This window comes from Eubalaena glacialis, chromosome 4 (assembly GCF_028564815.1).
Source record: "Eubalaena glacialis isolate mEubGla1 chromosome 4, mEubGla1.1.hap2.+ XY, whole genome shotgun sequence".
Taxonomy (NCBI): domain Eukaryota; kingdom Metazoa; phylum Chordata; class Mammalia; order Artiodactyla; family Balaenidae; genus Eubalaena; species Eubalaena glacialis.
Window position 1 is genome coordinate 26,517,102 of NC_083719.1, and position 15,377 is coordinate 26,532,478.

Consider the following 15,377-nt stretch of genomic DNA (forward strand, 5'->3'; position numbering starts at 1 on the left):
AAAATGTGACCAACATCATCAGTGTGAGTTAGCAAAGCTGTGTGGCTGAAGTTCTAATTGGATTCTGGATAGACTGCAGGTTGATCTCATGTAGTCACAAGAAACCCTGATTCACTCACAGTAATTGAATAAAGAAATGCGATCGTTTGCAAATAGAAGCCTAGAGGTTGTCTTTTGTGGGGCAGTATCTCTGCAGTATGTTTTGAAGGTCAGTTCTTATTGTTGATCAGGCATTTTCTCCTTAATTCAGCTTCTGAATTCCTATTTCCCAAATGTGTATGGGTGCTTTTTAAAAAGCTTTTATTGATTCATAAAGACATGAGGTACAAGAAAACCTTGGAGGAAAACTGAAACTTCATGTAAACTTATTGCAACACGATAGCAAGGGCCACGCTTCTAGTTCCTTCCTGTTAAAGCTCTATTGGAGTTGAAAATGTGGAATGCGTTCTGGTGTGTAGAGATACTTTGCTGTGAGGGTGGTGAATTTAAATTAATCTTGTTAGTTTGAGAGGTGAATTTTTAAGATAAATATGAAAATCAATGATACCTTGTTGCATGGAAATCAAAATAATTTTTTCAGTGATCAAATGATTTAGCTGCTTTTTATCGAGTATTTTTCTGCAGTGTCCCCCCTACCTGTACCCCTTTACATCCAGAAGCTCTTCATAGCAAACAAAAAGAGAACCAGCTCTTGCTTCAGCACAGAATGGATATTGCAACCAGTGGTTGTGGGAGGCGAAATTTAAGCAGGGTAAGGGCAGAACCGTGTATACTTAATGCTGATGGACACAAATGTAGCTGCTGCCTTCGAGGCTGACACACTGAATTTAATCAGTATTTGTGGGATCAGAGGCTAGAACACCCACTCTCTTTATGACTCCTCTTAGTATAACTCCACCTGTTTGATTCTGCCTGAAAGATTTAATTTCAGTATTGTTTTGATGTGAGGTATGTACTGAGTTTTATTTTTTAGTCACTGGTGTGAAGGATAATATGTCACTGAGCTCCTTTGATTAGTTTGATGTTGGGGAACAAGATCAATTATAAACTGAGTTAGGCAGTGTATTATTCTGCTACATGTCAAGAACTATGATTTTACCCAACTAGTAAGCTAACGAGTTAGCCTGCCACAGTTCCACGGATGCCAGCAGAAGATAGAAGATTCCTGGATCAGGGATGAAAGACAGTTTATTATTCATAGAAATAGCAGTAGCCAGAGGATAGCATATTTGCACCTCTTCCCCACATCCCAGGTCCCCTAGGGCAATGTGGGCCTCTGTCCTGGTGTATAGATGGGTATGATTTAAATTTCACTGCTACATCCTGTGGAGGTTGCAGGTTTCGGTAGCTGATCATTTGATTTGGGTTCCAATGGCTAACATTGTATCATAGGTCGGAAAAAAGATTTTTTTTCAAATATTCACCCTGATTCTTCACTCTCAACCTGTGTATCTCAATCCAAATTTTATGATAAAAAAATAATAAATACACATTTTATACTAAAGAAAACATATTCATTTATTCATATTCTCTGGACTCCAGATAAGAGAGAGGAGGGGAGAGTCGCTGAACCCAGGCATTTGTGGTGGATAGAGATGAGAACTAGTAAAAATTGGCTTCCTCAGTTACCTCCCCTACCCAGCAGTTGGAGTACGGCGTTCTAGTTACTTCTACACTAGGCCTAGGTGCTGATCTATTTTCAAATCCTCATTGGTGCCTGAGTCCCACCTTCCTCTGCCTGCTCAGAGCTAACTTTCCGCTCTGTGAACCAGCGAGGAAGGAGACTGAGTTCTCTCCAGAAGGGGCCTTAGGAGCGCACCAAGGGTATCAGTCACTCTTACCAGCATGATATTCAGCACCCGAATTCTGCCTTCGGGGTCCCCCAAAGAAAGTTCGGCTCTTTCTAGGGAGGGTCGTAGAATCTGGGAGAAGCGTGCCCCAAATTCAAGGTAGCTGGTAGGCAACACCCGAGAGAGACTGCCCTTGGGGAACCTAGTTCCTAAATGAGTCAGGGAAATGATGTTTATCATCTTCCCATCCCCTCCTGGAGAGCTGTCCAAACTTGCCTCCCTCTGTTTCCCAGCCAAGACTTCACTGGGGAATTAATCTATATATTTAACACTTCCTCTCAGCCTATTGTTCTCTGGGAACCTACAGATTTATAACCTCAGACAGCCCTCTGGATTAATTAGGCTTAGCAGGTTTTCAAAGGACCACGAACAGCTTTTCAGCCTCCCATTACTTCTTAGGCGAGAGGAAATCATAGGCAAGAACAATCGATCTCTGTTTGTCCTATGTGTTAGACAGGGTGGCTATTAGCAGCTAGTCTCGCTCTAGAAAACTCAGACCCTGATATAATAACTTGTCTATAAACATCTTCTTGCAGTCAGTGTTTAGTCTCCTGCTGTCTGTACTGGGGACCTGACCTACTCAGATGAAGTAAGAATAGCTGCTTTGGTGAAAAGTTCCAGAATTCTTTTATGTGTTCTCTGAGTTATACAAGCCCCTGTAGTATAGGCCAGGGTCCGGCAATGGCAATCCAGTTCCTCTGAGTTGCATGCACACGTGCGCCCACGGTTCTGTCTGGTGGCACCCCTCTGTGGGTTCACACCATGCGCCAGGCATCAGTGATCGATGGCTGGAGCCCCAAGATGATTTCCAGAGGCACCTGGAGATCGCCCCTTCCAAGGGCTTTGGCAAAACAGTCCCGAATATCAAAATTGTACAGCTCCCTCCAGCCCTCTTTTGATAGAATCAGACTATGAGTAAGTAATGGGTGTCTTTGGCCTTCCAGCATCTCTCCTGTCTTTGCCTCTCTCTTATCTCCTCCCCCATATCCATCTTGATCTTCAGACTCCAGGCAGCTCTATCCCTTCAGGTCCTCCAAACATCCAATCTCACCTGCCATCCCCTTACCAGGCTCCCACCCCTGCAGAACCCAGACTCCAGAATTATGACAGCATCAAGAAACGGAGAAGGTACTTAAACTTTCCTTTGGATAAAGCACTTTTTGAGGGAAAGGAGGAGGAAGGGATCTAGTCAGACACGATGCTTGCGAAGGCCGAGGGAAATGAAGAACCACAACACATTCCACAGCGAGCGTTCTAGGCTAGAGCTCAGACCCTCATTTCTGGCCTTTCCTTGTTTATCTTAAGGCCAGCCTGGGATGGTCAAAATCAAATAAATTTTAATTGAATTGAGTGAATAATTTTACATGCCAGAGGACAGTTTCAAATTTTTGGAAGAAACCAAAAAATAATTGTATGGTAGAGAAGCTTCTGAAAAGCTAATTTTACCTGTTGTTAATGAAGAGGAGACCTTCTATTTTTCTGAGTCACGTGATTGTATTTTGTTTCTGGTTTCTCTGATGTTGACTTTGAAGTTTAAAGATTCTAATGGTGGGTAAGAATCCTACTGAACAGAAAAGGGGATTTGGAAGTAGGAATGAGCCAGGCAGGTGCAGGAAAAGTGAGGCAAGTCATTTAAATACAGATGGAGAGGGGTGTGGCAGCCTTACATTTAAGGTGATTCAAAGAATTGTAAGAAAATTACCCACTGCCTAATAGTCTCTTTTTCACTAACTTGCTACAGGTGTCGGTAATTCATTCATTACACTTTGCCTTCGGGATGACCTTAGAAAATGCGGTGTCCAGGAAGGAATACAGTAACCTGTCATACAGTTCCCTAAAGGTGTCAGGATCTTATTTACTGCTAGGAAGCCAGGGAAGGACAGGGAGACGGTGCAAAATTAGAGATAAACTCCTCTTGCTTTGTAATTTTGCTGAGTGTGGATCCTGAAGGAATAAAAAACTGTCAGTCATGGAACCTTCCAAGGTTCTTGGAATGCCCGTGAGAGTAGAGATGGGAAAGATATTCAAGATCTTGTACTCCGAAACAATGGACCAGCCTTTTTGGTACTGAAAAGAAGGTCCCTGTGGACAATCCAAATCAAGTTGTCCAGAGTTTTAGTACAAAAAGTAGAGTCCCCAAAGCAGTCTTAGAGGAATTGCCTCTCCAGGTGAAATCTTTTTCAGGTTGATGGTAAATGTCCTGGAGGCCTAGGATGACTTGAACATGAAAGGACTGCTTCTGTTTTTCCAGGTTTTTGTTTTATCCTTGTCACTGGGATGGCTTGCTCCTCCTATCCCTGGAAGTCGAAAGCAACTTAGAGATGATCTATTTTAACACCTTCACTGTGCAGATGAGGAAACTGAAGCACAGGGATGGTAATGATTTAAGAAGCAGAACTGCACAGAGGACGTGCATGGTTGGGAAGCAGATAGACCTGGGTCTACCAGTGGCAGTTATGTGAACTTGGGCAATTTAGTTAATATTTCTGAGCCTCAATTGCTTCTTCTGTCAAGAGAGTTCTTAAGGAGCATCCACTCAAAGAATAAATTCAAAACTTGGCCAATATTATTACATTTGCTGTTATTTTTTTTTAATTGAGAAATAATTCACATAACATCACATTCATCATTTTAAAGTGTACAATTTAGTGGGTATATTCACCATGTTGTGCAACCATCACCACTATCTAATTCTAGAACATTTCCATCACCCCCCGCAAAAAAACCTGTACCTATTAGCGGTCAGTCTCAATTCTCCTCTCTCTCCCATCCCCCCAGCTCCTGGCAACCACTAATCTACTTTCTATCTCAATGAATCTGCCTGTTCTGGACACGTCCAATAATGGAATGATACATGGCCTTTCGTGGCCTAGCATCTTTCAGTTAGCATAATGCTTCAAGCTTCACCCATGTTGTAGCATGAACTTCAGTCCTTTTTTTTGCTGAATAGTATTCCCTTATATGGATATACTGTATTTTGTCTATCCATTCATCAGTCAATGGAAATTTGGTGTAATTACCATTGTTTTACATGGTTGGGCCAAAGCTATAACAAAAACTTGGGTGTCTAACTCTCAACCTGGTCCTGTTTTTCCTACCCCATCCTGTTTTTCATAACATCTGAGCATATGTATTGGATTAATAGTAGTGGTTGTTCAGAGGAAACCCTTACAACCTGGCTAATTACTCTTATGATTTTATATCTTTAAAAGATTTTATCCAGTATGGAAAAAAAATACACAATTCAAAAAGTAAAATCTAAACATTGTAGAAAAATGGTGTGGGGAACCAGGATTCATTTTCAATTTCTAGATTCCAGTCTAGAAAGGTCTTCATGCCTCTTCATCTCACTGTAGTTCACAGAACAACCTGAAGTCTGTACAGTATCTTTTATCTACCTGGTTTTTATGTGTAAGTTCATTACCATGGCTTATAGCCCAGGATCAAAGAAAGTTTTTACTAGCTTTGGTTGATGTTTGAGCACTCTTCTCTCTTGCTCACTTTACTCCAAGGCAAAAATTCAGAATTGTTCCCTTCTTCGGTTAGACAGTCACTGTCATTGCATTGCCCTGACCATTAGGTAGGGGGAATATACGCCCTTGGCTCAGAACTTAGTACATTTCAAACACGACTGGTCATCTCTCCTTATGACCTGGCCCCCTTCCCACATACTGACTGCCCCAGCTCTCAAGTCTGGTTTGGTATACTGGGAAAAGTTCTGTTTTCCACATTGCATTGAAGATGTAGGCAACATAGCTCCAGGCCTTCTCTTTGTGGGGCGTGAAGCTGGGAAGCAGGTCTGACTCGTTAAGGATTTGGTGGTTGACATTCTTTGCTTGGGAACCAGTGACGTGTAGTGTGTGGCAAGATCCCAGTGGTGAAGGCATCCCCTGGCTTCATCTGGGCTTTGTGCTTCCTTATCTCGGGGGGCACTGGTGGGAGATCCAGCCCAGCCTGGCTTCCTGACTTTGAGCAAGTGTTTTCTTTGCTGAAACTTTAATGATCTGGTCCTGGATGCCGCTAATTACTCATCTCGTTTGAGGTTCTATTGTTTTTCTTTAAGACCTGGAGGAGTCATTGTATGTCAGGCTTCACATGCATTATCTCATTTATATGATTTCCTGCTTCTGAGTGTTTGGCAGTCCTCAGACACATGTGAAAACCCTGGCCCTCGCCTTCCTCAGGCTAAACATCCCTCCTTCCTCCCACTATTCCTGGTTGCCACAGTTTCCAGCAGCCGTCTTCGTCCTGGTTGCCCCATGTCTGTGTTTTCCACTTTGTCAGTGTTCCTCTTCATGTGATGCCCAGACTGGAAATGACACTTCACGTGTGCTATGAACCACCAAACTAGAACCATTACCAGGAAATGCACCTGATCCTCATTTCATGCCGCACACACTTGCTGCGCTTCTTTACTGGCTGCATCTTAATACCAGCCAACCCCTTCTAACCAACCCCCCCCCGCCAACTACCCCCCCCCCGCCCCCGCCAGCTCAGGATCTTTTTTTCCCTTTAACTGCTGTGAGGCAAAGGTTCCTCTTGTGCAGTCGATTTTTTTTTCCACTTTGGCTCTTTCCAATCTGTGGCTTTTTTTTTTTTGAAGTGTAGTTGATCTACAATGTTGTGTTAATTTCTGTTGTAAATTTCTGCTGTATAGCAAAGTGATTCAGTTATTCATATATATACATTCTTTTTCATATTCTTTTCCATTATGGTTTATCATAGGATATTGAATATAGTTCCCTGTGCTGTACAGTAGGACCCTGTTTTTTCTCTATTCTCTATATAATAGTTTGCATCATGCAGCTGATTTTTTGATCCTGCGAGCAGAACTGTACACTTCCCCCAATCTATTTTATCCATTTTCCCCTGGGGACTCGCAGTGCTATCCCATCAGAATGTTATGAATGGGAAGCTGGCATCATTCTGATGCAACAAGTTGTTGAGTGAATGGAGAATAATTTTTTTTTAATGATACGTTAGGATTGGCTCTGTTAATAGAAAAATCCTTCTCTGACTACCTTCGTAGTGTACTCTCATGAGTCATTTCCAGTTCATGGTGGTTTTTTGGTTTGTTTGGGGGTTATTTTTAGCATCAACAATTAAATAGATTAAAAGAGCGAATGAAGTGCGGAGCCTCTTTAAGAAGCTTAGTGCCTCAATCACTTGGCCAGGATTTTAGTCACATGGGTCCCGTGTGGGCCATCAGATGCGTCAACCCGCGGCATTGTTCTTGGAGGATGTTTGGAGGGTTTTAACCAGCCCCTCTCTGACCCCCCTCTGTCCGTTGCAGTTACCTGGCTGAGCAGTGCTGGAATGGCGGCTTCATCTACCTGATCATGCTGCGCCGCTTCAAGCACCAAGTCCATTCTCCTTATAACGGCAACAGTAGCAACAGCTCCGAACCAGGAGAGACGCCTGCCTTGGAGCTGGGGGACCGAACTGTGAAAAAGGGGAAAAGAGCAAGAAAGTTTGGGGTCATTGCCAGGCCTTCTACCCACAAAGCCACTGAAGAATCCAAGAACAGCACTGGCTGTGAGTTGGGCAGTGACCCTGTGTCTGAACTAGACAACGGCCTGGACCCTGAACTGGGAAACGGTCATGTTTTTGAGCTAGAAAATGGCCCAGATTCGCTCAAGGAGGTGGCTGGATCCCATCTAGAGAGGTCGGAATTAGACAAAGGGACAGAGCCTAGGATTGCAAAGACGGACGCCTCTCTGCCCACAAGCAATGACAGACGCCGCTTCTCAAAATCTGGGAAGACAGACTTCCAATCCAGCGACTGCCTGGCACGGGTAAGGTTTGCTTTGATGGTAGAACCTGAATTTTCAATGAAATATTGTTTGCAGTTGCATTTAAGGTTTGGAAAATACATCTAAGATGACCTTGCATTTAGACACTGAAAGATTTATTAAGATAAGTGATCACTGGACATGACAATAACAACAAAAAAACCAAGTCATTTTATCACACTTAAATAAAGAGCTAGTCGAGTGATCCTAAGTGGAAAATTCAAGCCTTCTGTGGTATAATTTGAGTCATATGAGGCCCAGATAAAGTACTTGAACTGCATCATTATTTATCACTGCTGTCATCAGTGGAATTGCCACTGCAAGGCCAAGAATTCCTGGTGACCACTGATAGCATAAATATCCAAGCCTTGGTATTACACAGGAAGGATGTCCAACCTGCAGGGAAGCATCTGCTTTTATTTTTAACATTTCAAAACCAATGACATTTTCATAGGATAGTATTATTATATTGCTGAATTCCAGTGACGTTTGGAAACTTCACAGAAATCTCTGATACTATGATATCCAGCTGTGATGGTCAGAGCTGCCCTCACCTAAAGGCAAAGCAGATGTGGTCTAGTTCTGAATGGTGATAGACACACTTCTAGCCTCATATCGTCTCCCCCATTATAACCAACACTCTCTTGTTAAGTTGCATTTCTTTAGGGTCAGCGTGCTTGTTCCAAGAATCCTCTTGGCCAGGTATTCCTCTGGGTTCCTAACAAAGCAGTAACTAGCTAGATGGTTCCTGACTGGTTTCTTTTCTGACTCAGGAGATGCCCTCTAAAGATGAAAGAGGAAGTTGGAAAGATGGAAAATGGGCACAGAGAAAGTATCGAGTTCAGCTTTGCAGCCTGGGAAATGGTGCCCTAGGAGTGAATGTAATTTCTAGTAAGGCTATTTCATGCATATTTCTGCAACTGTAGCCAATCTGTATAATGGGTTGAGAAGAATCAAAATAACCCCTCTCTTTTTTTTTTTTTTTATTTTTTATTTTTTATTTATTTATTTAATTTTTGACTGCATTGAGTCTTCGTTTCTGTGCGAGGGCTTTCTCTAGTTGTGGCAAGTGGGGGGCCACTCTTCATCGCAGTGCGCGGGCCTCTCACTATCACGGCCTCTCTTGCTGTGTAGCACAGGCTCCAGACGCGCAGGCTCAGTAGTTGTGGCTCACAGGCCCAGTTGCTCCGCGGCATGTGGGATCTTCCCAGACCAGGGCTCGAACCCGTGTCCCCTGCATTGGCAGGCAGATTCTCAACCACTGCGCCACCAGGGAAGCCCAACCCCTCTCTTAAGGGACCATGTTCCTTCATTTGAGGAGCTGGGTGATCATCATAAAGCCTTACACAGAGAAGGTATATTTGTAGATGGAATTTACAAACAAATGAGAAGAAAAAAATTAATGTTTCTATTAATGATTTTCTACCTGTTTTATGCCCCTCCCCCCAAAAAGGATTAAGGGCAATAAAAATATTATAATGTGTATAATATTATCAATGAATATTATATCTTGATATGATTTTTTTCTTCTGATGATTGTGAATATGCAGAAAGCTTAAGGTGAAAAAAACAAGTGGGTAGTACTGGTTCATTTTGAAGTTTTAAGGTACCAAAGTTTAGGGTGGAATCTCACACGTTCAGTCCAAAGAATAGGTTTTCATCTGGCCTAGGACACAGTGGAAATTATTTGGAATGATTTTAAAAGAAAAAACGCCACACCAAACTTCTAAGAGAATACCATCCTCTACGCATCCTGATTGAAGGCAATAACATAAACTTGAATTTCTGGATTAGACTATCTTAAGACTGCACATACCAGAGTTCCTTTGCCTGATTTTTGTACTCAAGGTCAAATGTCCAACCATGATCTATTACCTTGGGGATTTTTTTTTTTTTTTTTTTTGAAGCCCCATGCCTATAGCAAGGAGAGACTTGCCATCTGGAATTCTTCATAACTGTTCTAAATCTATAGACTGATTATTGACCCTGGATTGTACTTTTGGTCTTAGAAAGTCAGAATGGGCCACACACCTTCTCAGGCATGAATATTTCAGTACCCTCTTCAACCCCAGAAATAGCCTCATTAGATGCATTTACCTGGGATTGACAGGGTTGGCAAGAAATAGATCTTCACAGCTTTCCTCCACACCCTGGTGTCACCCAAACTGGGACCAATAGACCTAACAGAAGTCTGCTTAGGTTCTTGGGATGAATAGATTTATATTTTTACTCCAGGACGAGCCCAAGGTCATGCTAAAATGGAATTTCCAGAAAAACAAAAATTAGCTATTTACCTCTTAAGCCTTGGGGTAAAATTCCATTCCATTTGAATAATGGGAGATTAGACATGTCAGCACTGTTCCGTTTCTGCTTTCTTAATGATTTAACATATCTACAAAGACTTAATAAATTACAGACAAGGCTTATCATCATTCAGACCATTTTTATTTGTCAGGTACTTCTTTTTCATAGACTGTTATTTCTTACAGGAAAGTAAATCCTCAGACTTTTTTTCTATATTCTGTTCTGCCTTAATGGACCTATAGGAAACATATTTCCTTTTAACAAATATCTCCTTTTAAAAAATGGCTTGTTTCTGTAAAATATTAACACATAGTGATACACATGCAAACAGATTAATTTTTTAAAAAGTTGGGCCCATCTTCTAAAGCACAAGAATCTCCTAGGACATAGATAAGCAGTTTTAGAAATGAGTTCAAAATTCCTTATTCTCTGTCTAGTAAAGATCATTACTCATCCAAGGTGACATATACATAATGTGTATTTTTGTAATGCTGCATGGTGAAAATGAATACAACCAAACTTAGGCATGTAACAATGAAAAAAAAGAATTCTACCGTTTGCCAGTCAGGAGAGTTTATTCACAGCTGGTGTGTGTGTCTACGGGTCCATTTGTGGTCTTACCCTAGTACCCCAAATCCACCTTGTGCAGTACCAGACCTCTTTCCTGTAAGTGGTTCAGCAGAGACCTCAGAAAGGCTTCCCCAGGTCTGAATCTGCAGGAAAGTATGTGAAACTCAGAAGGAGAATCTCACTGAGGACTTCTCCTGGGTGGTCCCTGATGTTTGTATCAAGCAGAGGCAGCAGCAGGATGGTCCTCTTCTAGGAAGTCCCCATGGTCTCTGGGTGAACTTATATCCTTCTACATGGTAATGTCTCCTCAATTCATGTCTGCCTTCACCTCTCTCCTGAGCCCTCGAGCTTTCTACCAACCACGTACAGGATGTCTCCAATCTTAGATATTTCACATCATGCCTGAAACTCGATGCATTGCTTTCCCGCACCACCAAGCCTGCTCCAACATTCCAGGTCTCACCATCCACAAAGCTGCCCAAGCCAGAAACCTGAGATTCAACTAGTGACCACTAGCCCTGGTTTGTGCAGAACTTTCCCTGGTTTTGCACTGACAACCCCATATCCTGGGAAACGCCTTCACCCAGGCAAACTGGGACAGTTGGCATCGTGGAGTCAGCAGGAACGCTGCCCTCTCCCTTACACCACATCCCGTCAGTCACCAATCCTGTCAACTCCTGCCCCCTTTAGGATCTCTGTCTGCTCCACTTCTCTGTGCTCCCTCCGACAGCTTTAGGTCAGGGCCAGGCTGCTCTCATTTCTCACCTGTGTGGCCACAGTAGTCTCCCACCTGTCTCACTGCTCCCGCTTTCATCCCATCATCCACTGTCCCCACTGCAACCAGAGGGACTTTTCTAAAGAGCAAATCTTACTGCGCAAGCGTGCGTGCACATGTACACACGCGTGTGCGCTAAAGCTTAAACCATCTGGTGGTCCACTTTGCCCTTGGGGTAATACCCAAATACCTTGGCTTGACATAGCATGTGAGGCCCTTTCATCACCTGATTCCTGATTAACTCTTTGCCCCCATTTCTCACTGCTTTCTTCCTCCCTGACTTTGGCTGAGTTCGTTTTTTTCAAAAGGCCATGCTCGCTCTTGCCTCTGAGCCTTTGCTCTCTCAGTCCCAGCTCAGCGCCTTGCACCTGTAGGTGCTCTGTAGATATTTATTAATGAAGGCACAGGGGAGCCCCAGGCCTGAGAGATGGGGCACCAAGTTCCAGCCCTGGTTCTTCCATTCCCAGCTCTGTGGCCTTCAGGCTGCCATGTCCTTTCTCTGAGCTTCAGTTTTCTTACCTACAAAATGAGCATTTTGGTCTGATGACTAAGGGATTTCAACTCTGACATTATGATGACATGATTCTTCATTTCTTACTGATCATTCTAAGTAAGAAGGGATAAGCAAACAGTCTCAAAATAGGGCTGCAACTGGAGCCAGAGCATTTACTGCAGTGAAATTCTAGTTGGATGATGTGTCTTCTCACATTTGGGGCAAAGATGCTGTTGTAAAATTTTATTTTGGGTTCTAGCAGATGAGGTCATTTAAATGCTGCCGAGGCCGCTCCCTTTAATGTACCACCCCTGTTTTGGTAAATAAATCCCTGTGTGTGCCTTCGTGAAGAGATGCATGTGTGAGCTCACACAGTAATTGGCGGTTTGCAGGAAAGGGTAGCACTCTGACAACATTAATATAGACGTCCGTAGCGTCCAATTTTGCGTGGTTTGGCTTTTTCTCAACAGGCTGACAAAGTCTCATTGCCCTTTAAGCCAATGTAAAAGGAAGCAAAGGCCCAAGCCCTCTGTCTAGACAGGATCTGTTTCAGAACTCAATCATCTCTACAACTGGATCTGTGTTCACACGCTGATCATTGGCAAACAGGCAGGTCTCCCATCTGGGCAAACTTCTTAACGTCAGTCTCAATAACTTTGAAGAACCCTAGGATTAGTGGACAAACATTCTCTATTTGTTAATTCAGTGACATTTATGCAGTATTGTTATGTGCTAGGCACTGTTCTAGCTGCTGGAGAACCCATTTGTAAATGAGAGATAAAGTTCCTGTCCTGCGGCATTTGTCACGTATAAGGGGCCACAAGCAATACATAAGAAAATGAATCAGAATGTTAGATGCTGACCATAAGTACGATAAATAAAGTAAAACAGTGACGTGAAAGATGGCCCTGCAGTGACATGGGCAGGGGGCAAATTGATATTGGGCGTCGTCGGCAAAAGACCTCATTAAAGAGGCCATGTTTCAGCTAAAGACTGAGTGTCAGGAAAGGGCAGCCCTGCACAATCTGGGGGCAGAATGTTTCCGGCGAGGAACTAGCACATGCAGCTGCCGTAAGACAGGAATGATAGAATATTCCAGGAGCAGAGAGACCGCAGCACAGTGAGTGATGGGGAGACGACTAGGAGGTGACGTGGAAGATGTGGATGGGACTAGATTACAAAGGTTCATGTTCGCCATTGCAAAGCGTGTGGACCTTATTCTAAGTCTAGTGGGGAGCTGTCGAAAGGTTTAAGCTGAGTGCATCATGATATATATATATTTTTTAACATTTACCCTAGATGCGTAGTGGATAATAGTGGTTTGTGAGGGGTAAAGCATAAAAAGGGAGACCAGATTGGAGGCCACTATGATAACCCAAGCTAAAGATGCTGGTGGCTTTGACGAGGGTGGTGTCAGGGAAGAGGAGCAGAGGTAGATGAATGTGTATCTGTTTTGCAAATAGAGCTTTTCTGTCTCACTCATGGTTTAGGTGTAGGAAATAGAAGGATAAATCAAAGACAATTCATGGGTTTTTGGTTTGCATATCCTCTTAAGCTCGAGTAGATGATGTTGCTATTCCCACCGAGATGGGAAAGAAGGAGAGTCCTGTTTTGACCCTACTGGTGTGTGTAGCGGATACCTAAGTGGAATTGTAAGGAGGCAGTTGGAAATATACTTGACATTATTGTTTTTAAGTTGGCCTGTTGGTTTTTGGCCAGTGCCAGCGTTAGGCTAATACACTTTAGACACTGATTTTATTTTTAACAGCGCTGCTTTCAGCTGTAGGCAGCTAGATTTACTACTGACAATTGTACCGATAACAATTGAGACCGATAACATCTGCCTCTTCCTGTTTCTGCCTCTCTTTGTGTTCCTCAGAGCTCCTTCATTAGATGATCAAGAAATTCCAGGGTGAGGAAATTTGCATCATTTTCTTTGAATTCTCCCCTTCTAGTTTCTGCTCTCTGTTGTCAGGGAAAAATCATGTTATCGGGTAAAAGAAAATCTGTTTCTGGACTAGTGTAGTTGGGGGCTGTATTACAGATTGGTCATTTCTGCCCTCTGAAGCCGTTTCTATTAGATATGTGTTTTGGTTTTGTTTTGCTTTTAACTAGTTGTGTGCATCTTGGGCAGGGGCAGGGGTGTGGAGTGGGCGTGTGGGTGCTCTTGTCTTTAACTCCTCTGTCAGGGTCAACATTTAGGCCATTCTTCTTTCCCCATGAATGTAGTTTTGCATGTTTCTTGTCACAAGTACTATTTCTAAGCATTTAAAAATTATTGTCACATCCTCTGTGAGCCATAGTTAACATGTTCTGTTTAGCAAAAGGAGGGTAGGATGGGAGAAGATGATGGTGTAACTAGTAATAGGGATGGATAGGTTTTAACTAATTTGGGCTAAAACCAAAGGGGTTTTCTTATTTCTGGGCTCTCATAATGGTCCGTGTTGTTCTTGGGAAAGAGTTCTACAGCTTTTCTGTACTGGGGGAGGGAGGAACACTGTCCCACGTCTTCAAGACCCCAGGAGCCATGGCATATCTTCCAAGGAAAAAAGTCAAGCCACCGTCAGCTCTCGTTTGTTACCTGCACCATGAGGCCCAGGGAAGCAGCCACAGGGCTGGCCCATGTGCCAGTGTGGGATGCCCAGCACGCCGGGATAACAGCTAACCGGAGCACCCCTGCCTTTGTTCTCTTCGGGGTCCTCCGATAGGCATAGGGTCTCGTGTAGTGGAAGCACTGAAGGTTGCTATCTCGTGGTAGCACTGATTCTCAAGGATGGCTCCTTGGAAGTCGTGGAGCTGTGAGAGACTCTGAAGGCCAGGAAGGCTCCTTCTAAATGGGAAAGAGAGAAAGGTGTTCCAGAGGTCAGAGGCAACCAACCAAAACCCAGGGAGTCCAAAGTGAGACGAAGGGATGGTGTAGGGATCGTTGACAAGTTCATGAACTACTGTGGGAAAAGCCAGTGACTTCTGCGGTTACATTTGGCCAGACAGGCTTCGTGGGCCTGTGGTCAGTGGATGGAGGAGACAGCTGGCACCGCGGCATGTTGCTGGAGTCATGGAGCCCCCGTGAGCTGCGCTGGGCGAGGAAAAGAGCCCAACAGGTCTCTGTCTGGTAATAATTTCCCTAGACGTTCCTGTTGCTGCACATTAGTGACCGTTCAACATCTGCTTTTTTTACCGTTGCATTTTAGTTGCTGACAGTATGCAGTTCAGATTTTCTAAATGCTTCACATTTTTCCTCTTTTGCAAGAAGCTTGAATGGGCAGGTTGCCTATTTTTAGGGAGATGCTGGCTTTGTCTGTATTGGACTTTCACAGTTCTGTTGGACCTTCACGATGAATGGAGAAAACACATAGCTTTTCTTTTATAAATTGAGGAATGCATTGTGACCCCTACCTATATACCTGGAGCCAACAAGGACTTTGGGATGAGCCTAAAGTCAGACTCTCAAATAAATCACTTTAGAAGCTTTTGCTTTCATTTCTCTGAGCAGCCAGTTATCAAACATTTTGCAGTGAGTGTATGTTTGTGTCCTTGGAGTGAAATACGGAGTCACATGGAGAATAAACCAGAGCAGAAAAGCTACTAGCAGT

General features: G+C 43.4%; 1 protein-coding gene across 3 annotated transcripts in view; it reads left to right on the forward strand.

Moving 5' to 3' along the window:
• PDZD2 (PDZ domain containing 2) overlaps positions 1-15,377 on the forward strand; it is a 232,501-nt gene that overhangs the window by 129,649 nt on the left and 87,475 nt on the right. For 2 of the 3 annotated variants that reach the window (XM_061189153.1, XM_061189154.1), the window contains exon 2: positions 7,144-7,645. In XM_061189153.1, coding sequence (XP_061045136.1) covers positions 7,144-7,645 — 502 coding nt within the window. Of the gene's footprint in view, positions 1-7,143; positions 7,646-15,377 lie in introns of those variants that run through there. The other variant, XM_061189155.1, reaches the window with a different exon arrangement.